The 22,998-nt window shown below is 40.5% G+C and overlaps 3 protein-coding genes across 10 annotated transcripts in view; 2 read left to right on the top strand and 1 right to left on the bottom strand.

Moving 5' to 3' along the window:
- Window positions 1-8,734, bottom strand: part of dnm2a (dynamin 2a) — a 34,183-nt gene extending 25,449 nt beyond the window's left edge. For 2 of the 5 annotated variants that reach the window (XM_082531195.1, XM_082531193.1), the window contains exon 1: window positions 8,242-8,732. In XM_082531195.1, coding sequence (XP_082387321.1) covers window positions 8,242-8,402 — 161 coding nt within the window. In that variant the 5' untranslated portion in view covers window positions 8,403-8,732. Of the gene's footprint in view, window positions 1-8,241 lie in introns of all 5 variants that reach the window. The other 3 variants (XM_082531196.1, XM_082531197.1, XM_082531194.1) reach the window with 3 other exon arrangements.
- A 145-nt stretch (window positions 8,735-8,879) lies between these two features.
- On the top strand, window positions 8,880-13,854 carry qtrt1 (queuine tRNA-ribosyltransferase 1). Its single transcript, XM_082529706.1, has 9 exons — window positions 8,880-9,186; window positions 9,306-9,374; window positions 9,487-9,625; window positions 9,739-9,933; window positions 11,485-11,623; window positions 11,925-12,000; window positions 12,099-12,208; window positions 12,537-12,621; window positions 13,325-13,854. Exons 1-9 carry the CDS (start codon window positions 8,908-8,910, stop codon window positions 13,475-13,477), a joined length of 1,245 nt encoding a protein of 414 aa, XP_082385832.1. The 5' UTR covers window positions 8,880-8,907; the 3' UTR covers window positions 13,478-13,854.
- Window positions 13,855-14,090: 236 nt separating this feature from the next.
- The window catches only part of kcnt2b (potassium sodium-activated channel subfamily T member 2b), a 47,052-nt gene continuing 38,144 nt past the window's right edge, over window positions 14,091-22,998 (top strand). For 2 of the 4 annotated variants that reach the window (XM_082529702.1, XM_082529703.1), the window contains exon 1: window positions 14,988-15,668. In XM_082529702.1, coding sequence (XP_082385828.1) covers window positions 15,580-15,668 — 89 coding nt within the window. In that variant the 5' untranslated portion in view covers window positions 14,988-15,579. Of the gene's footprint in view, window positions 14,498-14,987; window positions 15,669-22,061; window positions 22,143-22,998 lie in introns of those variants that run through there. The other 2 variants (XM_082529704.1, XM_082529705.1) reach the window with 2 other exon arrangements.

The following is a 22,998-nucleotide window of genomic DNA, read 5'->3' on the forward strand; positions in this document are numbered from 1 at the left end:
ATTCAACCTGTAAAACCTGGGAAAACACTCTAGTGATGGGATTCATATTTTATGAAAAGATTAACTAAAACCTTGATGCTCCACTTAGAAATAGCACCGATTCGGAAGATAAAAATTGAATAGAGCGTGGCAGAGTACAAAACGGATAAAGAGACTGGATTAAGAGAAGATACCATTACTTGACTTGTCAAAAACAAATTATCCTGAAGTAAGTGCATTAAAAGCTTCACGACTAGCATTAATACTTTTAAAACCAAAGGTGGACAGGCGCCACTCTAAATGTCTGAAAGTGTGATGGCAGGGAAGCCAGTCTTGACAAGACCACCAGCAGGTCTCCTGCTGAGATATCACATAAGCCCCAAGACCAAGCACAGATGGACAGGCTTTATAGCTAAATCTTTAATTTTCATGGAGTTGGTAACTGTGGAACCTCGATCCCTCTCAAAGCAGATGAATAGGCTGAAAGACTGAATTTAAAAATAAATAAAATAAATAAATAAATGATAAAAATAAATATGAATCGACTAGCTCAGCCCTATGACACAGACCACGCCAGATACCCACAGAGAGTTGTGTGGTTTACTGAATGCAGTTGTAGGTTCAATAAAATTATGCAACTTATCATCTGTATCAATAGTTCAGCAATTTTGGAATACATTTATTCTTCTCCTCACCAAATAGTTTTGCCTTTTCTTCAACATCGAGAAAAGTTTCCCCCTGTAACATTTAAACTTGTGTATAATGCTTCCAGCCGTGTCTTGAAACTTTTTGGTGTAACAAGAAAATCTTTTCACTTCTGTTGTATGTTTCTTTTATGTTTAAAACTCAGCTTGAAGATGTGCATAGGCGGTGCATTTATCTGTATTACAGCTAAAGAAAATTCAGTGTTGTTATGATTATCCAAAAGCTTACTTCAATTCCAGGGGAGAAGATGTGTGGCAGCAAAGCTGAGGAGGCAACTTTGAGTTTCGACTTTTTTCCTCTGTAATGATGTCTTATGTTATTCTGTCTTGTGTTTTTCGCTTTTAGTGTGCTACATAGCTTGTGTATATAAAATGTCTGGAGTTTGTGTTTTGTAACATAGCAAAACACCTTGTCTGGAGTCAATCCCTTTCTTCTGCTGGTTTATCTACATGAATATAACACATTTACATAAGGCTGCCTTTAAGTCCACCATTACCACTTTCTACAGCCACTTGGATAACTCCACAAAGTGTCAGTGATGTTCAAAGCAGGCCAAATGGCTTGTCTTTTGGTTGTCTTTATGCACTTTTGGGCCTTCTTTGAAAGTGAGTTAAAGAGATGAGAGCCATTCTATTTTTGTTTTGTCTTTAACATTAAATCCTGTAAATCTGTTATGGTAGATGCCAAACACAAAACTATCAACAAATAAGTCACCATTGCATGGGCTTCCTAAATATGAACACGGCAAGGGACAACAACAAAGACGTTAAACTTCATTGTATCGATTTTAACTGAGCATCATCACAAGTTGTAACCATGAAATAATGATTTTTGTTTGTTAGGGTCTTACAAATGTTGGCTTTGGATGTGCAGTTTTTTGACAAATGAAGAAAAGCACATCTCACACTATGGAACATAACATCCTGTTCAAAATTTCGACTGAGTAACATAAATGTAGTTTCACTATCTGTAAACCACTTGAAAAACAAGCCATTATCAGATTCAGATCTCCGGCCTACAGTTTCAGCTAGCAGTTGTTAGATTTTGTGTCAATGCCAGCAACATGTAATGCTTTTCCCACACTAGGCCCCAGGTCGGAGAATAGGTTGAATAGGTGCACCTACAACTGGCTTTCATCATGCCAACTGCAAAATGTAATGCAGTGCATAAGCTTTAGATGACAGCAAACAAACAACGGGTGCAACAGTGCACAACTGAGACACCAAGCTTATAGGAAACAATGAGAAGTTACTCAGTTACCTTTTTTGTTCCTCTTAAAGTGACAGAGTACCTATGGAATTTTTAACCACATGGATAACCCTGCTTAGTCAGCCTTCAGATAAACGCCTCCACCCAGTTTTCTGCAGACCCGTATAAATTTTGAATGTCAAGTCTGCTGCCCTACAAACATACTACATCTGGTGGTAATCAGTATTCCCAGGCCAGGAATACTGCTAGAAGTGATGAGTGCGTCACTAACCCACATCCTCTTTTTCTTCTCATTACCAGGCCTACATGTCTAAGGGCCCTGTGGATGAAAGCAATGTGTCACCCACAGGATAAAAGAGGGGAGCTTCCATACTACTCACTGCTTGTTAGGCCTAGACTGTGATCAAACAGTGGGGAATATCCCAAACCTTCTCACCAGTTGACCAGGGGTCAGCAAAAATCCACAGGTCAGTGGTTCACCACTGGTGCTGTGTAAGGCAGAAAGCTGTGGATCAGATTTAGAGAAAAAAAAAAAAAAAAAAGAGGAGAAGAGAGAAAAAGAAGAAAGCCACTTTGTGCGTTTCAGGTGTGACAAGATTAGATCAGATGTGGAAAATGGTATGAAGAAGCTGTCTAGGGAAGCCAGCAAGCATTGGTGGTAAAGGATACTCTCCACTGACTTCTCGGTAGTGAAATCCCATCTTACGGTCTCTACAAGTGGTCACTGGTAAAAGATCCACAGCAATAAAATAAAGTGCCCATAATGTTTGGTTCAAAGTGCTCTTTTGAGGAGACATACAGCAAGGACAGAATTGAGCCAGTCAGTCTGCGCAGACAGAATTGGATAAACTGCAGTGACATATTGAAAAGAAGCAAGAGGCCAGGGTTCCATTATTGATGCGCTGTAAATGATAGAAGAGGCTGAGCAGCTTGTGTATCATTTGATGCATTATGCATTGCCAAGCAAAGAGCATCAATCCATGCGCTGCCCTCCCTTCATTTGAACACAAGAGAAAGCAAAATCAAGAGTGACTAGGGAAGGGAGAGAATGAGAGCCAACTCCCCTCCCCCTGCCTGCCAGCCCCTATACCCTCTGCCTCTTACAAACAGGCAGAGCAACCCTGTCCTCCTTCTCCTCATGCCTATACAGGGGTACAAAGTCTCCTTTTCAAGCATACAAACCGAAATGAAAAATGCTAAAGTCACAGCAGGTCCTCCCAGGAGGGCATAGCACACAAAAAAAAATGTGTTTGTGGTTTGGTGGGACTTCAGGAGGTCTCTGGAGTGGCTATGAACATATAATTATGGCAATCCACATTCCCGCTCCGCAGTTTGTCAATGAGAGCACGAAGAGCCATTGCCAGGCAGCAAAGTCTCCTGAAGCACTACCAAAATCCAACTGCTTAGTGGAAAATCCCTTCACTCTCTGCCACTCAACTGAGTGTGCTCCTTCTTCTTTGACTGCACTACACAAAAGCATCCATACTTCTGCTTGAATTGCTCAATAATTCCCGCCATCATGCCAGAGTACTTGCAGAAAGGACAGCAAAGCTTGACCATCAACCTTGAGTGAATAGGTTTTATGTCAACATGGTCATATTTTGATAAATGTGCCATGAAATCAAAGCAGAGCAATGTTTAAAATATTTTATCAGATCAAGACAAAGTTCTAAGCTTCAGAGAGTTTCTGACAGTTTCACCTATTCTTGGGTGTTTGTGACGTGTACAGGATATAGTTGCTTGGTATCCAAATTTGCTATTTGTGAAGGGGTAGCTAATCAGAAGAAAGTCAGTTCAAAGGAAGGAAGTCCTTGAAGATAGAGCTAAAGTAGCTTGTTTCAGATGGCGGCTGAAATGAAGAGCTGCACAAAAGGAGATAACAACAAAGCCACTCTATTCTAGTGAGCATAATAGGTCCCCTTTAAACTTAACTGATCAAACACTTAAAAAAAAAAAAAAAAAGTCTGTTTTTGCAGCGTAGTTGCCACAGATCTGATAATAACCTCCGCCCAGGCCAGCTTGCACTACAAGATATGATGTCTTTGCGCCCAACTGATACAATGAAATCACAACACACCAAAGCCAAAACAGAGACATGGGTGTGATCAGCATCTCTGAACTGAAAATACTTGCACTGGTTCATAAACATTTCAGTAGAGTAACACACACAGAAAGAAAATTTGCTTATTATTCAAGATAGTTCTTAACTACACAGATTACTTTTTTCTTTGTAATACCTTAGTATATCTTCTGGTAAGGACCAGTAAATTAACTCAAAGCAATACAGACTATTTTTTTTTATTTTTTCACTTGTATTTTTATTTTTATTCCAATTTATTCTATTTATCCCCTTCGTATATTTTATTTATATTGTCTCTGTATTTATATATATGTGTGTGTGTGTATAACTCTGTAACTTCTGTCGGTGCTGTGCTTTTTTGGAAATCGAATTTCCCAGAGGAACCCACCCGAGGGATTAATAAAGTTCTATCTAATCTAATCTATTGTAAATATTTATTTAGTCAATCAAGTCAGTGTTGCAGTAAGACCTGAGGTCACTCATTAAGTTGGCTGGGTGGATAATGTAATAAGTTTAGATGCGTACCAACAGACTGAAACACAAGCTACCGTAATTGTCGGGCTATAAGCTGCTACTTTTTGCACAAGCTTTGAACCCTGCGGCTTTTAGTCAGGTGCGGCTTTTCTATGGATTGTCCATGATTTTTGTCATATCATAAGACGATTTGTTTTGTGTGTTCCGCTGTTGTACGGCACTACGTTGCCTGGCGGAAGGATCGGGGTTCAAGAGTGGTATGTTAGTCACATGTCCGTCCGCCAGGCAACGTAGTGCCGTACGAAGTAGCGCGAAAAACAAACTTCAAAGTAGCGGTACGCGTTCAGCGGGAGGCGTGGATGATGAGCGGCGATAAACTTGCGAAAAGCAAGTTATGCTCAACTCCACCGGTGGATTCTGACAGCGTGGAAAAGTGTGAAAGCATCCACGATCACCAACGGATTTTGAAGGGCTGGACTGCTGCATGATGGAGAGGACACCGCCACGGCCCTTCTGAGGGTGTTCGACTCTGACACTGACAACGAGGATTTCTTTGGTTTTGAAAGTGACAACGAAGGAGAGAAGCGGAGAGTGGATGACGAAGCCATCCTGAGCCTGTTTGTATCCGACACTGGAGGAGAGGACTTTGGTGGTTTTAGTGCGCAGGAAGAAGAGAAAGATGGTGGTGAATGACTGACTTTTCTTCTTGTTAAAGCTGTGTCACTGCACCTGAGCCTAAAAGGTAGTCCGAATCTATTTTTTTGGTGTGCTGTAGGTTACTGTTATGTACCTATAACTTGTTTTTCAAAATATTAATAAAAGTGATGTCTCCAAACAGCCATCTCTTTCCTGACAATTCCCTTTGTGCATATTCTCTTACATATGATAAGTCAACATTGAAACACCTGCGGCTTTTAGTCAGGTGCGGCTAATGTATGTACAAAACAGGATTTTCCCCTGATTTTAGCTTGTGCGGCTAATATTCAGGTGCGCTTTGTAGTCCGGGAAATACAGTAATTTATTAAACAAACTTCTCCCCAGCAAGAATGTGGATCAACCACGCAAAACATATTTGTCTTCCACACTAATGCTGTTGAAAGCAGAGGCCAAAAGAATAGCAAGTTAGGTCACATGATCCCAAAACCAGCCCAACGTTTTCCCTCTCCAGTGAAACCAGGAAATCTAAAGCAGAAACCAAGCAGCATCCGACGTGCTTTTTGTGGCGGTCAAACATTTGCTAAATTAATAGTGAGGCGGTGAGGTCACTTGGCACCTGTGGATCATGACATCAGCATGAAGTTCAGGTGAGAGAGAGAAAGCGAGCAGCTTTTACAGTCTGTGGCAGAATCATCACTCCATTGTCCCAGTTGTTTTCCCAGCAATAAGTGACACTGTTTCTATTGTTGCTGGTACGTCAAAAGGGGGGGGAAAAAACAAACAAAAAAAAAAAAACAAAAAAAAAACAGAGGGATTATTTTCATCCCATAGGACACAGATATGAAGCCAGCCTTTTACACACAACATGCACCTCACCAAAGAAAAGATCTCAGTCACTGGGGAAATTACAGATCAGCCATTACCGAGTGTAACAGAAGCTCAGTACTCATGGTGAAAAGAAAAAAAGAATACCACAAAAAAAAAAAAAAAAAAAAATTAAAAAGGCGAAACCACAGAGAATTGCAAATGAAGTTTTCCACAACACCATTACACGCATCATTTTCATCTGCTTTGAATTTTTTTTTTTTTAATGAGTAGAACACATGGTACAAGGTTTAGGTATCGGTTCAAACAAACCTTTTAGTCAACAATGACTCATGAGTTTGCCCAATGCTTTAGCAGTGTACAGCAACTCCTAAAGTGTGCCTAGCCTGACTTATTTTACTACTCTAAATGATCTGCACAGCAGAAGGAAATTAAATTTTCCCCAAATCAACCACTGATCTGTTTGAATCTCAGGACACCTATACGTAGCTTTGCCAACATACAGGTTTAGCAAGGGTTTTACAAGTGAAGTTAAAAAACAATTCAACATGTTCCTCCATTTGTTTCCAGTAGCCATGCCTCACAGGTGCCAAAAACAACCCAGTGTTAGCATCCCAATTGTGGTGTGTGGCTCACAGTGGCACTAATCCTGTACACAGCACTAATTGGATAATCAATAGTCCTCATATGGTTGTGTTTTTAGGTGTCATTTTAAAAATCAAGAAACAGCTGTTACATGTCAAAATGCCCAATGGAGGGAACAAATTCCAAGATCCGTGCTTCGAGGTTGAAGTAAGATTGTTTCAGCTGGTCAGCCCTCATTAAATTCACCCGCACAGCATCAACATGCAAACAGAGTAAATGGTGTTCTTTTCAATATTAAGCACACCTTATGAAAGGTACATGAAAGTGAACAGCCTACAATGCTACAATAATTTGTCAGCACATGGATGTATGTTTGCCCTGTAAACACGCATAAAGTGGAAAACCAGCACGATAGCAAATCACGGTCACCATGAAATGTCTCAAGTTAATTGCTGCCGATTTGTGTTGAGTGTTCTCCCAGCACAAAGTCCCACTCGTCCGAATTACTGCACACTGAGTGGAAGTCTAATCTGCATGCATGTTCTTGCCCGAGAGTAGTTACAACATGCTCTTGTCTCCGTTTTTATAACCAAAAGCCTATGTGCATTCAATCTTGATAGCCAATGTGCCTTCTCCAGTCTGCCGACCAGCCTGCATACATGTGTGGGTTGGGCTACACACTGATTGTCTCTCAAAGGAGGTGAAATCCTGTTAAACAAGCTACTACAGAGCAAACTTGTTATGTTTCTTTTTACTGCAGGGTGATCTCACTCATTGCTGTTGCAGGCGACAACAACAAGACCAGCCTGATGACAATGATAGAGCCAGTCTGGTAAGGAGGACCGTAGATTAAAAGCAATGCATCTCAAAAAACAGTGATGTCAAGTCTGTTTCTATAATTTCTAAACGTTGGCCAAAAACAGAAACAAAAGAGGAAGCTGGTAAGGGAAGTTATGTCTGCTATGTTGAGGAAATGTCAGCACTGTAAAGAGAGACAGTCTGCTTTGAGGTCAAAGTTTTGTGTCAAAATACAATAAGTAGCTGTAAAAATACAAGTTAGGTGACTTTCTGCCTACACTGCGATACCCCTTTTATTCCATACACCTTGCCAGTTACCATCCAATAAAACTCCCTCCCTTGTAAAACAAACAGTCATCCCTCCATCTTTTAAATTTGTTGGTAATATAAATTCTGCAGGACTCTCAGGGTGTGGCCTGTAGTTATCAATATGAGAACAAAAGGGGGAAAAGCCCATTAAGCTAGATTACAGGAAAGATTACGTGCACTAAGGTCTATTGAAAAAATGGCAACCCAGAACAAGCCTTTAATCATATTAAAACATATTGGGCAGGACAAACGAATTTATCAGCAAATGCAAGACAACAGTTGGTGGTCCAATCGAGTTGGGGAAAAAAAAAAAATTGTATGAAGTAAAGAAAAGAGAGAAAAAGTAAGCTTCTTTTTAAGATCGTAACACAAATATCACACTACATAAATACACAAGAACAGTATGTATCTGAAGTTGTTGAATCTACAGCGCAAGTGCGTAAATCAATATTGACGTTACGTTCTGGGAAAGTGACGTTAGCTTAGCTTTATGCGACTGGCATTTCCAAAAGTACCGTACCTCCCAGACCAAAAAACGGGCTGTTTGACAACGTACGACCAAGCATGGCCTGTTAGAAGGGCGTAACACTACACTAGCTCATTTAACACTTATCACTTACCTGCCAACGAAATTCTCCAAAACCGAGCTTTTTCCAGCGCTCTGCCCACCGACCACCGCGATCTGAGGAAGGTCTAAATTACAACTCTGGCCAATGGAGCTGAATGCGTCTTGAAGCTTGTTGATGAGGGGAATCAGGTCTTCCATGCCCCGGTTCCCCATGGCTTCGTGAGCTTGAAGAGCCCCTTCAATTCAACACAGACCAGAGGCTAATGCTAGCCGCGCTAGCGAGCTCAGTAACGTTAGCTTAGCAGCAAGGTGCTCTCGGGTTACTCTAGAGTGCTAAAACCCCGCCTCTTCAGCTCGGGCTTTTATTCACTTTTTGAATACTTGTGCGCTTCCCAGTAATGCAGTTCACACCAATATCATATCGTATAATAACAAAACGCCTCAACTAAATACCCAGGCAGTCGAAACGGACGGAAAACTCGCAAGCAAAACTTCCTCTACACAAACACCATCCGGTCACAGAAGATGACATCCTATCGGTGCCGGTTACTATAGCCCCGCCTCTCTTGCACAAATAAAAGCGGTTTATTGGCTAATGTTGCTGCCGCTTCACCAAACTTCGTTTTGATTGGACGTCTTAACGCTCGAATCAGATAATTCTAATTGGTCGTCACGATTGTCAGTTGGACGTCCGTTCATGTCACGTGATCGGTAAAACATGGCTGCCCCCATAGAGTGTGGGGCTCATACAGAAACTATAGAGAACAACATGTCCCTAAAGAAAGCTTTGTCTCCTCTCTCTTTGCGAATTGTTGCTGAATGCCCAGTAACTAAAGCGAGAGCCTGTGATCTAATACTGCCGCATAGCACCGTTAGCACCCCGGTTTTCATGCCCGTCGGGACTCAGGGGACCCTGAAGGGAATCACTGTGGATCAGCTGGAAGATCTGGGATGTCGGATTTGCCTTGGAAACACATACCACCTTGGAATGAGACCGGTATGCAGGTTTGCTATAACGCAAATTTAATTTTTATCTCGTGTTTTACTGGGCATAAACCATTTGTTGACGATTTCATGTCAGTTTTCTTGTGTAAATGTCTTTTCTGCTGCCTAAAGGGTCCCGATTTGATTGAGAAAGCCAATGGTTTGCATGGGTTCATGAACTGGAAGAGAAATCTTTTAACTGTGAGTTTAACTTCACATTTTATTTGTCATACGTGGATGACAAATAAAAGTACAACATGTGACTGGAAACTTTTGTCTTAAAAACCACGCGTTCCTTTTTCTTTGCTCACAGGACAGTGGAGGGTTTCAGATGGTGTCTCTCGTCGAGCTCTCCGAAGTTACGGAGGAAGGAGTCAAGTTCAGGTCCCCCTACGACGGCAAAGAAATCTTACTAAGTCCTGAGAAGTCTATCAGCATACAGAACAGTCTGGGTCAGCAAGGAGTAAAATAACTGACTCAGCATTAACCAGCAGATACTCTGAGCTTTCGTCAGTATTTCTGTGGCTGACGGACAGCACCTCCATGTTTCTTTGTGTTCTTCCAGGGTCAGACATCATGATGCAGCTGGATGATGTGGTCAGCAGTACTGTGACAGGACCACGGGTAGAAGAGGCCATGCATAGATCCGTTCGCTGGCTGGACCGCTGTATAGCAGCCAATAAAAATCGAGACAAACAAAACCTCTTTGCCATCATTCAGGGAGGATTGAATGCAGAGCTGCGCAAGGCCTGTCTAGATGGTAAAAAAACAAACAAACAGAGGCTGATGCTGACACTGAGATTCCTTTAATGATAAATATATTTTGGCTGATGTGCTTTACAAACGCACATTGATATAAAGGCTGAAATTTGACTGTTAAGTCCTTTAAGATCCCCCGTTTGTGATCGGATTGATCTAAAATTGGCAGGCATGCTGGAAGAAAAGGACACAGGGAAATGTTCTTGCTTTTTGATGGTACTATCTTATATATTCAGACAGTATGTAAGTTAGGTTAAAGTGGGGGAATTATTAGTTTTGTTTATCACAAACTATCAGTGAAATGTGAAGCTGCTGATGCATCCTCACCACTGTCTGCTCAGCTGATGTGCCCTTTGCTACATGTGCTGCAGAGGATATGTGCTGAGTTACAGCTTCTCGAAGAAAACAAAGCCATATTAGACATACGTGGGGTGGGCTAAAATTTGGCACTTTTCGTGGCACTATTCACTGTATTTTTCCAGCATTTTAGAGCTGAAATAACTTAAAATACAGAATATAGTCACATTAAATTCTCCGAGCTGAAAAAACACACTTGGGCTGTGTTTAAAAAAATCAATTTTACACCCGTTCAAATGTCAGAAGTCAAAATCAAATCTCATCTTTTTTCAGCTTGTTTTTTTTTTTTATAACCTGCATTTGAGCATCAATATCAGAGAGACATAACAGTTTCAACACCACAGCGTCACCAGTTAATATGTTGTTAATATTCTTGTTAATCAAGTTAATCTTGGTACCCTGGGTTTTTTATGTTTTCTAATAATTCACTGGAGAAAACATCAAAAAAAGCACATTTGTGTAAACTGCACAGGGTTATATTAATACATGAGTTGGGTGTCTGGTCAAAACAAGTTACAGCAAATATATTTACCTAAATTTTGATACCATTTTCTAGCCATGATTTATTCTTTGTCAAATTTTCTAATGTCTTAAAAAACAGTATATCCACCAATATGTACTTTAAGAACCTAAAAACTGGGAAAACATTTCTTTTGGAATAGCTTCATAACACATACCAAGTTTTTTTTTTTTTTTTTTTTAACAAGGAAATCTGTTGCTTCTAAGGAGCTCAGATGGGAGGCACTTACTGGATTTTATTTTATTTTTTTCCATGGACTTACATGACTATATGCTGATGACCACTAGATCTATAATGTGCTGATACTGGTCAAACTTAACTTAATTAATATGAGTGGGTCTCCATTAACTAATCTTGCTCTTTCACTTTCTTCATGTACCGATATTGAAAATCAAGCTGAATAATTTCATCGTATTTATGAAGGCTGAATACATGCTAAAATGCCTTGATCACTTTTTCCTCTTACACTTATTTCAGTAAGTGGAAAAGTGGCAGCATTAACTAAAAAGTTTACATGTTTCAGTCTATTGAGGAAGCTTATGTGAAACAAAGATATCAGGGCGTGGTGAGGAACTAATCCGAGTTATTTAAAGGGCCATGCAGTTTGGAAAGGGCATCAGAATTCAAGATAAGGGATCAGACTTTCACTTAAGATATTGTTTCTTCTTCCTGTAGAAATGACTAAGCGTGATGTTCCTGGTTTTGCCATTGGCGGACTGAGTGGAGGAGAAGAGAAGGATGACTTCTGGCAGATGGTGACACTAAGCACTGATCACCTGCCTCGGGAAAAACCCCGCTATCTCATGGGTGTAGGGTATGTTTGCTGGTTTTCACTGAAATCCATCATGAGAACCTGGTTGTTTACCTCCTGAGCCTGGTTCTGCCAGAGGTTTCTTCCTGTTAAAAGGGAGTTTTTCCTTCCCACTGTTGCCAAAGTGCTTACTCATAAGGGGTCATATGATTGTTGGGTTTTTCTCTGTGTGTAATATTGCAGGGTCTACCTTACCATATAAAGTGCCTTGAGGCGACGGCTGTTGTGATTAAATAAAATGTAATTGAATATTGGCTGTGGTACATTTAACCACGTAATAAATTCACATGGTCATGTGTTGTAGGTATGCTGTGGATCTGGTGGTATGCGTCGCCCTGGGATGTGATATGTTTGACTGCGTTTTCCCAACACGCACTGCGGTAATCCGTCTTTACCTTCTGAGAAATCGCATTAGGATCCACAACTGACTTCAAATGTATTTCATTCTGTTCTGACAGTCATGGTTCTTTTCTCTCAGAGGTTTGGCTCTGCCTTGGTGCCCTGGGGAACTCTCCAAGTGAAACATAAGCAGTATGCCAAAGATTTCCAGCCCATAGACCCAGACTGCCAGTGTCCTACCTGCAAGAAGTAAGTCAGTTTGCCAAAGCATTTTCTTTACTGTGACAGAAATTGAAGCCTAGAAAGTTCTTTTTAGTGCCCTAGAACAGCTCTTTTAGCCAGCTGGCTCTTATTCTACCTGTTTTCATTTTATATTTATTTATTTTGAGAAAATTAAATCTAGATAATAACATCTTTGAAGACTAGCAAAAATAAGTCCTTTGGCATCACTTGGTCTAAAATGTCCTGCAGACAAAAGCAGAGTGTTCTGTGAAAGGAGGAAGCTCAAAATCTGGGTAGGCAGGGGGTTTATTCAGCACTTAAATAATGTAAATAATGTCTGCATTTCCTCTTTCAGGCACAGTCGAGCTTACCTGCATGCTCTGTTTAAGAGTGACACTGCAGCCATGCATCACATCACTATCCACAACATCGCCTACCAGGTCAGTTCGAGCAAAATCTTCTATGACTGACAAAGTACAGGTTTCTTTATTTTATTCTGACAGTTTTCTCATGTGCTTCAAAGCAGGCGACATACTAAAAAGGCACATGCATGGAATAAATCTGACGATTAATCAGTTTATTATTCTCCTGTATCTGCCATCTTCAGTCAATAAGCTTGAAGTGCGACATATTTTTCACAGTATGTTTGAAAGTTGAATTTCTCTGGCAGAAATATGAAGAAAAATGTCTATCTTTTCAAATTTATGTGACGTGACGATACCCTTCTCTCAGTGATGGCTATTAAATCCTTCAGTATGGTTTGTGTGGCAGGGGCACAACTCGTTTTGTTGCTTTGACATAATCAGAAGCACAAAAAGCCAAATATTCTTACAGATATGTCGCCAAAATGGGTGTTAGGAAATCGTAACCAATATAATCCAATCGATTACGCATCCTATTTGTTTGCTGGTTCTTTTTTTTCTTTTTAAGCCACTTGTATGGTGGTTCTGGAGTGTCCAGGAGTGATGGTTGATGGTTAATGCCTCATTAACTTTTTAATGGATCGCTGCAAAACATTAACATGCTACCTCAGAGGACACTGACCTGTAGCTGACCTTGTGCACAGCAGAAGATCATTTCCCACTGCAGATCAATAAGAATCGCATTATTTTTCCTCAGTTCATCAATCATTTGTCTTTGCAGCTCACGCTGATGCGCTCTGTGAGAGAGAGCATTGTGGAAGGCCGCTTCCCTGAGTTCATACGGACGTTCATGAAGCGACTGTTTCCTTCTGGTGACCAGTACCCCAGCTGGGCTGTGGATGCTTTAGCTTCTGTTGACGTTACTTTGGACTAGAAGCTGGGAGATGACTGTTCGCTATTCATCTCAACTGACAGATTTTATATTGTTTTAAATGACTTTTTTATGGCTGATTGTTTTCTACTCTTTGTCTGTATTTGTATATGAATTGCTTGTTTTGTTGGCGGTGAGGAGAATGGCTTTTGATCTACTGGAATAAAGCCGATTGTCCCTTGCAACAGGCTGCTTTACGCAGCCTCTGCAGATTGTCCTCAGAGTACACATTATGGTAATGTTAGACTGAATGCAGTTTAAATGAGGTTTGAAACACATGAACTATTTCCTCTGATATCCGCAGACAGTTTTGTGTTGTTACCATGGCTACACAGCCAGGCTCACCCACTTGAAATTAAATATTTTTGCCTTCCTGTCAACCTCTTTAATGTTTTAATGGCTAAGTGTATTACAGAGGTACCTTTTTTTTTCCTTTTTACCAAAGGCAGAGTAATAGTCGACATGTATATATTCTCAGCTTTTAACTTTAATTTTAACAGACAAATTGTTGTCAGCTGTTTGCAAAGATGAATGAAGATTGCTTCCTGATTGGCCACCAGAGGGCGAAATGGATACAACTACTGCAGGCTTACGACAACCTGAATATGTTTGTGCAAGTTTCCTAATTGGGGAGAAAGTTAATCTGTCTAGAAGCGCAAAATAACAAACATTTACATTTAGATGAGTCATTTGAGTTTACAAACGCACTGACGCCAACGTGCTTACAATCCAAGCCCAACATCGATCAAATCAACCTTAGGTGGCAGTAAGCCTTTTGACGTTTTGGTTTTGTGTGGAGCCCACGGAGAGGCTGCTTTATCAATATTAATCCATGAAAGTTAATTTGAATAACACCTGTTGTCTGCGGCTTTGGGTCAACAGGCCTCTTAAGCACCGTATTTGAATTTCATCACCTCTTCTGTTGTGACCAAGAGTTTCTACAAGATTAAACCCCTAAGAGGTGAAGTGTGACCGACTAATATATAGCACAGATGTTTGAGTACTGATTGAAACTGTAAAGCGGTAAGTTTGAAAGCTTTTATTCCCTTAATTACATATGTGTATTGAATATGTCCATTAAGGGAGGATACAGAATTCAAATGGTGGCCTGGATTCCCATTTTATTTATTTATTTATTTAAAGTCTGTGATTAATTGTGTGGGGTTTTTTTTTTTTGTTTTGTTTTTTTGTATCTTCTGCTTTGATTGGGTATTTTGAATACACTTAGCATATGTATACATAGTAAGAGAGCAGCAGCACTCAGAGCTCATTTGGTAAGCCGTGTAGAATCGTGTTAAGTGTCTGGAAATGAATATGCACGACCAAAGCCTTGCGCTAAATAAATTGCTCTCATGTATTTTTAAAGCAGAGCAATTCCCAACATGACAAACACGTCTCCTGATTGAAAACAACCAACAGCTGATATTTATGAAAAGAATAATACTGAAGAAAAATGTGGAAAACTATAGCGCCGAAATAGACTCACGACTGAGATCCGCGCTGGCATCACGTGTGCGTATGTGTAACAGTTTAATTATTATTATCGTGGGTTACAGAGATCATTATCGTTCACAGTGTAGAGCAGATGTGGACGGAGAGAGAGCTTATTGCTGATTGAAAATAATATTAAAATCACAGTTTTTGTCGATGTTTATTTTGGTTAGACTAAGGGGAGGGGGGGAAAGTGGCAACAGCTTCTCCTCGACGTTTCTTTACACATTTGCAGTCAGTGCGTCCATGTGGAGCTCAGGCAGGGAGGATGCTGGTGTTAAAGAGAGACAACCAGTTGCTCTCCAGCTGTCACAGAAAAGTGGAGCGACCCCTACCCACCGACGGATGAACGTCTTCGACCTGTTGCCTCAGTGTGAAGAAAAGTAGAGCTGCATTGTGACGGGTGGCAGAGAAGAGAGATGTTTTTTCTTTTTTTTCTGAAGAAGGACGAATACGGTACCATGAGGTGTATCAATGTGTTCGTTACTGATTTATGTTCTGAATAGCAGAAGGAAGAGGAACTGAGTTGGTTTTGGAGGAGATCACCTCCTCGCTGTGGAGGTGCGGTTTGCGGTGGTATTTGTCTCTGTCTCTGGGTTTTGAGGAGGGGGACCATGGTCGAACTGGAGAAGGAGGTGCTCCCGCTGCCCCCTCGGTACCGGTTCCGAGACCTGTTGCTCGGGGACTGGCAGAGCGACGACAGGTATGAATGCAGCTGCTTGTAGCGTTTACGCACGGCGCACCGAATCCGTTGCGCATCAGTACAACAACAGAACATTATATCACTGTGTCTAGAAAGTACTCATTTCTTTTGCACCGCCATCAAATCACTCTGATCTCAACAGATCAGGTGCATGAATGTCTCGGAGAATTTTATGGTCAGCTTTGCAGTTCTGTTTAAAGGGCGCTGCTGCAACAGGTTTTCTCGTCTCCCTGTGTGCGCAGAGGCGACTGGTGATAATACTGTTAAGACAATACAGGCAATATGAAAGCATAGAAGAAAACATATTTTAAAAGACACCTTAATCTTAAGTTGTTGTTTTTTTTATTCTTTTCGTGCAAGAGGCGCGTTTGTGCAAATCTACACATATAAAGTGTTACAAAATAATCCTTTGATTGAATTCAAATGAAACATCTGCCACCTGGGTAAGCAGTTTCAAATGGTCTCCCTCAGTAACTAGCAATTAACCTTTGCTTACTCTCCAGTAGATTTGATGTGCTATATATGATATGCATTGCTTAATTCTACAATTTCATTATGCTGGCTAATGGAAAAGCTTAACCTCCATCGTGCCTGTATTTCTTGTTGCTATGTGGAATTGAGGCCCAAAAACCCTTACGTGTGGGCTTGTGTGGGTGTTTCAAAACAGATTATTGGGGAAAGTTGTTATTAAAAACGCAGAGGACACGATCGGTCAATATTTAAGCATTGCCTGGATTTATAACTTGTATGTTTGGTCTTCTGTGGCCCTGACCTCTTAGGGCTCTTATTCTGAACAGCTAAAAAGTCTAAAAAGGCCTGTTCTCTCTGCTCCCAGCCTTCTGTAATTTGTCAGCTATTGCCCTAGGACAAATGTGTCAGTGCAGTGTGACCTCAGTCACCAGATTAGAGAGGTTATGATGCTTGTTTCTTAGAAGTCTATGAGACACAAGAGGACCCTTTTATAGGTCAGATAGCTCATCTTCTATAGGAGAGGGGGGGGAAACAAAACATCCAATGACAATGCAGTAGGTAATTTAACCAAAATGAATCTTTCAAAAGCCAAATTAATACACAGCTGAAGTGTGGATGTGAATAATTTGGTTGGAAGGGCTGCTGAGACAGTTGGAGAGGACTCTGTGTATGCTGGTGCCACAGATGTGCTGTAATAACTCGCAAACACAAGATGTTGATTGGCGTTTCAGGAATATCCTTTAAGTGCCTTGGACGACACACAGGTACTGATTAATGGTGTGTGTACTGTGCATGTTATTTTGTCATTTGTCAGAGCTCTAGTGTCTGGCACACACACAAGCACTAGCTGTTTACCCACTGCCTAGATAATGAGCTTTTGTAAACAAAAAATACCTCCAATGTCTGTTTTTGCCACGCTTCATAGATTTCTCTTAGCATCCGCACGCCGACTTACACAAATGAAAATGAAAGAGCAGTCGAGTGGAGGGTCAGCATGCTGATCTCAGTTCCTCATTGGGAGCAAAGTGAGAAATATGACTGATAGTGACAGAGTTTTCCTGCTGTAGGCCATAAATCTATAGAAGTAGCCTCTGCACAAACACCCTAAATAAATAAGCAGACACTTCCCTTGGGCTCAGGTGCACAGATAGCTCTGTACAGTATGACTACATCCCCTAACTCCAACATATTTTCTCACATCAAAATGTCAGTGTGAGTTTGCATAACTTATCTCCTTGACACATATGGTACAGTGTGCTCTGGAAAAACATGCATTACTGAGCCCTTTAATCCCTCTTCTGTCACCCTCCGCTGGCCTTTCCCTTTCCTCCTCTCTTCTGTTTGCATCGCTCTAAGTGTGTGTTTGCGTGTGTGCATTTGTGTGTGTCCGTACATCTCCCTCACTTCACATTTCCACCATCCCTCTCGTTTCTGATTGAAGTGCCTTCAATACCGTGTAGCCACCCCCCAGACTGCTCCTGTAACTCAGTCGAATAGATTTTACCGTAGCCACCAAAAGGTCCTCAAGTTAAGAATTTCTAGCAGGCTTTTAAAGATGGGAATCGATTTAATAATTTATTTCACACACAGGGATCTGATCTTTCTGACTATACATTTATCGGTGTGGTGCATGACTCCTTTTCTGTCTACCCCTGCTGGTCCTTCAGTTCGCTTCATGTTCGGCTTAAACTGCAAACATATCAGATTTTGTCTTGACAATTCAGCAGTGGCTGCATTTTCTTTCCTCAAATTGGAACAAGCAGTGAATAAAACGGGATAAGAATTAAGTCCAAGACAGAATTTGAATAGGGGGTCGGCTGTTGAAATTTTGTTTGCCGCAGCCAATTATTGTTAGCTCTATCGCTCCCATAACTCCAAAACCTAAATCAAGATTATTTCTGGTGACTGATCAATAATTAAATGTGGGTCATTTTGTCATTTGTGTCGGGAGCGAAGACGTAAAAACATTTTATTGCCACTCTTCTGTTTATATGGTTACCATTTATATTTTTTTGGCAGCGAGTCAGAGGCTTCTGTTTAGAGGAAATGCCAGATGACTGAACAATTAAATACAGATCTTTTGCAGGCTGGCGGATTTTGCCAGAGTAAGGAGCTGTCTTGTTTTTGCTTGAAATGAATTTGATATTGAGTCCTGTAACTGATTAATTCATGGCATGGTTGTTATCACTAATCAAAGATTTACAAAAGGCTATGATTCTTTCACCCAAAATGATATGCATTATTATTCTAACATATTTTATACATTTTGAAAGTACATTTTGCTGTATTGCAGAGCAATACCGGTACTTTTTTTTCCTCAAAGTTGCTAAAATGGCCAACATAGAAGCACACATAACTATTACACTTCTCCACTTCTATAATTAATTTGTTTTAAAGGTGAATTAAATACAACAGTCTCCTCTGCTCCACAATAGAAATCCTCAGTGGGAGCTTATGTCTGAGTCCTGGATTACCATACAAATGACAGGCTTTTGTCCTTAAAACAATTTCTTATTGGCTGTCGCCTCCACATCTTCTCTCGCTTAATCTCCGTCTCAGTCTGCTCTCCTTTCTCCTCGTGTCCCTATTCCCCTTTCTTCTCTCTTAATTCTTCCTGTCAAGTCTTAATCTAGTAAGGCCAACATGGCGCATGATCCATCAATACTGTCAATATTCATGTTCCAGTTAGTTTTACTGTCCTTTGATTTGGCACTAAGGTGGATTCCAGAGTCCTTTAGTGTGTCATTTAGAGCCCCTGTAAGGTTCATTCATATCTTTCATAACTCAGATTATAAAGCTGATGACTATCTCTGTCCAGAACTGTGGAATCAGAGATGTATTATGCATCATGGGTATCTCGCAAGCCAGAACTGACATAAAGCAGGCTCTTGGCAATAGATGGCTTTTATGATAAACAGTCACTTGAAAAAGTGATATCTATCAAATGTATGCCTGGATGAGAGAAAGGAGGTGAAGAGGGAGCTCATCACCTCATTTATGAATCCTGTACGTGTCTGCACATTTATTTCTGGAAAATATGTAAAGTGAACTTAGAAACACTTTGTTAATGGAAAGTAATTGGCGGGGTGAGTGGGAGAAGGGGGGGGGGTCTGAATTGTTAATGGAAAGCTTGGAACATAAAGTGAAGTGAGCTAATAAAACTAAAGCATCAGGTCTCATGAATTAATTTCTATTAATTAAAAAGGTGTTCCATAAATGACACTCTAATTAATATAGGAGAACAGGATGGGTTGCATGTGGTACAAACACAGAACTATTTTAGAACAAATGACAGGGTATGATTGGGGGAAAAGCAGGGTGTATAGGCAGTCTGAGCATAATTCTGCTGTAAACAATATTTTGAACATGAGCCGCTGCTCTCTTTGTGACAAGGCTGTCTGCACAACAGGGAAGACGTTACCTAAGGCAGAGTGAGAGACATGAGAGACATTTCATTTTAGTTGCAGTGTCATAGTTTATCACAGTCACATTTTAGTTTCTTTTTTGTTACTGTAGCAACCCCGCATATATATGTGTGTGCATATATGTATGTATATATACAGAACCTGTCAGCATGGATTCTGGTACAGCGGTCAGTTAGTGTCAGCTTCAAGCGGGTGTTCCTCAACACCAAGTTGCAGCTTTACTGATAAAACGCTGAGCGGGATTTATTAGAAACTACCTCTAGAATTTGGAGTGGAGAGGATGGAATGGCCTCCATGAAGGTCTGACCTCAATCACTCTGAACAGTTGTGGGATCAGCTTGGGCATGCTGTTCATGCCAGAATGACCAACACACCCACACTGGCTGACTTGGAACAATACTCTTTAAAGAATGGGATGCCATCCCACATCAGTGTGTTACCAAGCTGGTGAGCAGCATGAGAAGGCGGTGCCAGGCTGTTGTGGCTGTGTATGATTCGTCCACATGCTACTCAGGCCTCTGTTTCTTAAATGAAGAAATTGTTAAATTACCAATATGCCTTGTTTCTCCAGACTTCAATCATCCAATCCAATAAATAACACAAAACAAGTGATAATAGTATAATAAGCTGTTTGCCATTGGCAGAGAAGATTTGGCAAGTTTTTTGCAAAATCTTTGGAAATAGACTCTCCAATGACATGATGGGTGTGTGTGTGTGTGTGTGTATGTATGTATGTATGTATATATATATATATATATATATACACACACACACACACACACACACACACACACACACACACACACACACACACACACACTTTGAATGTGGTATTATTGTTGGTGCCTATTGGCCTGGTCTGAGTATCTTCAAAACTGCTGAACTTTTGAGAATCTTCAGCAGAAGAGCATCTCTGGATTAAACCTTAAATGGGCTAAAGCAGCAGAAGACCACACTGGATGGCACTCCCGGCAGCTGAGAATGAGAAATGAGTGACCCGATTCCTACTGGCTCACCAAAGTTGTCAACAGAAAATGGAAAATACTTTACCTGTTCTGATGAGTCTTGGTGCAAAGAACATTTAAAAATGGATGTATGTTGCCTTCTATCAACAGTTTCAGGCTGTTGGTTCCCTTTTCTGATTACAGTCTGGCCTTCATCTAATGGCTGCTTCAAGCAGGGTAAGGTGTCATGTCGCTAAACCATCAGAATGGTTTCTTGAACGTGACATTGAGGTCACTGTACTTAAATGGCTTCCACAGTCACCAGAGCTCAGTCTAACAGAGCACCTCTGGGATGTGGTGAAACACGACATTCACATCATGGCTGTGCAGCCAACAAATCTGCAGCAGCTGTGTGAGGCTATTGAGCCAATATAGACCAAACTCTCAGAGCAACACTTCCAGCACCTTGTTGAATGTGTGCCATGAAGAATTAAGGCAGCTCTGAAGGCAAAAGGAGGTTCAAGATCTGCATATTAGTGGTTCATTTCAAATTAATTTCTAATCGTTATTCTCCTTCAAAAAAACTGTCATATTAAAATGAAAGCAGTTTTGGATCTATAGATGCATATAAAAAGAAACTCACAGTCAGCTAAACCTCAAAACCACTTTTTGATTTCTTTCTAGATGTAAAACTAATATAGTAACATAGTAATAGTAATCATATAGTAATTACAGAGGCAGTTTCTGCTCTGGTTTATTGTATTTGATATGCATTTTTTAACACTATTGAAAGAAAATGATGGCAGTTTCTCTTATGGTCATCTAGATTCATGGTTATTTGTTTTTATTTGTTTTTATTTTTTCCCCACCGCTGGAGCTTAGTAACCACAAGATTGAATTCCCTAACCAGCCTTTCAGTTTTAGATGAGTGCTGTCAACACTTAAGTGCCTTCCTGCTGTGGATGCTAACACAGCCATAGAGCTGACTAGCATGTGCCTGACCGCTTCTGGGCTCTTGCCGTGTTTGGATGTTGCTGGAAGGTCCCATGGCATCAGTGGGGGCAGCAAGCTGTGCTACACTATTGTGGGAGATCACAAATGCAGTTGTCCACTGATTGAAGCTCCCCTATTCCCAAACTATGTTAGCTTAATACACCTCAGGAGTTATCTTTGAAATCCAAGAAGCCCCAGGGACAGTGAAGAGAGATGATTCCTCTCATGTTTCACTCTTCTTTGCATCTCACGTCGTCTTCAAAGTGGTTATTTGGCAATAAAAAAGATGAATATCTTATGTTGACATAATCAAATGCTAAATGTCTGAGCATATCTGAAACTAAAGTAATCTTAAGAGACTTGGGAGATAGGATGGCATTGCGTGATTTTTAATGACTTGCATCAATTCAGCCTATATTTTGTTTCATGATAAGAGAAATTAATGTCTCTCTTTTTTTTTTCCTTTTTTTTTTAGTGAGGAAATAGTGCCAAGGCAGAGGAGGTGCATTTCTCTAAATTCAACCTTTAAAATGAACCATCATGTTCTGTTCTTCCTTCAGGTGAACAAAACAGACTGCATCTATGTGTCAGCAGATCCTTTAAGCAATAAGCAGCAGATGATAATTTCAGGAAAGGGTGAGGTAAGATGACTACACTAGGAAGCAGCGGTGGATGATGGCTGAATCATGCGTACAGATAATATGTATCAAATTTTAATCAGTGGGAAACCAGAGTTTGCTCAGGAAATGGTTCAGACCAAAGACTCCAGTGCTATTTTCTTATTGTCAGTATGCTTTAAATTACCTTGCACATTTCTTGTAAACGATGGCCCCTTTGCTCCTGCTGTTCTTTGTCCTGGCAAATATCTACTGAGAATCAGTCATGGCACTGACATGTGTGGATTCTTTTCCCCCTCAGTTACAGAGTGAAAAACAAACAATAAAAAGACAACACTTTTAAAACCTCGGTCATAATTGAATGATAATTAAAGCGTAGCTTTTTGTTCATTGGAGTGGTAAAATCAATTTCACAACAGCTATGATTGGTATTTAGAAAGAGGGGCAAAACGGAAACGGCTGCATCTTTTATATCATTCCTCAGTCCGTGTTATCTCTTGCATTGAGGTCTTAGAGAAAAAAAAAACCTTTTAACCACAAGAAATGGATTTTCATTTAGCAAGGATATGGACACATATTCTCATTCCAATCTCTTCTGTATTCTTTTTCACCTCACTTCAAAATTGTCAAACACATGTAATGGCTGCATCAATGGGAACACCTTCCTTAAAAACCTTTACGCTGTATGTGTGCGCTGCTCTCATCCTTTTAGAGATTAAAAGCATTTTATTGATTCTAGCACTTCTTCTGTACGTCTTAGAGGTTTGAGGGATGAATTGACAGTTTTAAACCTCTTCAATTGTATGGGAAAATAAATGTGCAATGATGTCTTTTATGGCCCGCACTTGCCCCCAAAAAGCTGCGTAACAGCCAAGCCTGT

The sequence above is a fragment of the Aulonocara stuartgranti genome (genome assembly GCF_965226115.1).
Source record: "Aulonocara stuartgranti genome assembly, chromosome: 4".
NCBI lineage: Eukaryota > Metazoa > Chordata > Actinopteri > Cichliformes > Cichlidae > Aulonocara > Aulonocara stuartgranti.

What these genes read in the sequence shown, in the direction of transcription:
- qtrt1 (XM_082529706.1), top strand. Translation starts at nt 8,908, where the DNA reads ATGGCTGCCCCCATAGAGTGTGGGGCTCATACAGAAACTATAGAGAAC. An exon ending in CAGTGTCCTACCTGCAAGAA is followed by an intron (nt 12,209 to 12,536) that starts GTAAGTCAGTTT and finishes TTCCTCTTTCAG; the next exon opens with GCACAGTCGAGCTTACCTGC. An exon ending in TCCACAACATCGCCTACCAG is followed by an intron (nt 12,622 to 13,324) that starts GTCAGTTCGAGC and finishes TTGTCTTTGCAG; the next exon opens with CTCACGCTGATGCGCTCTGT.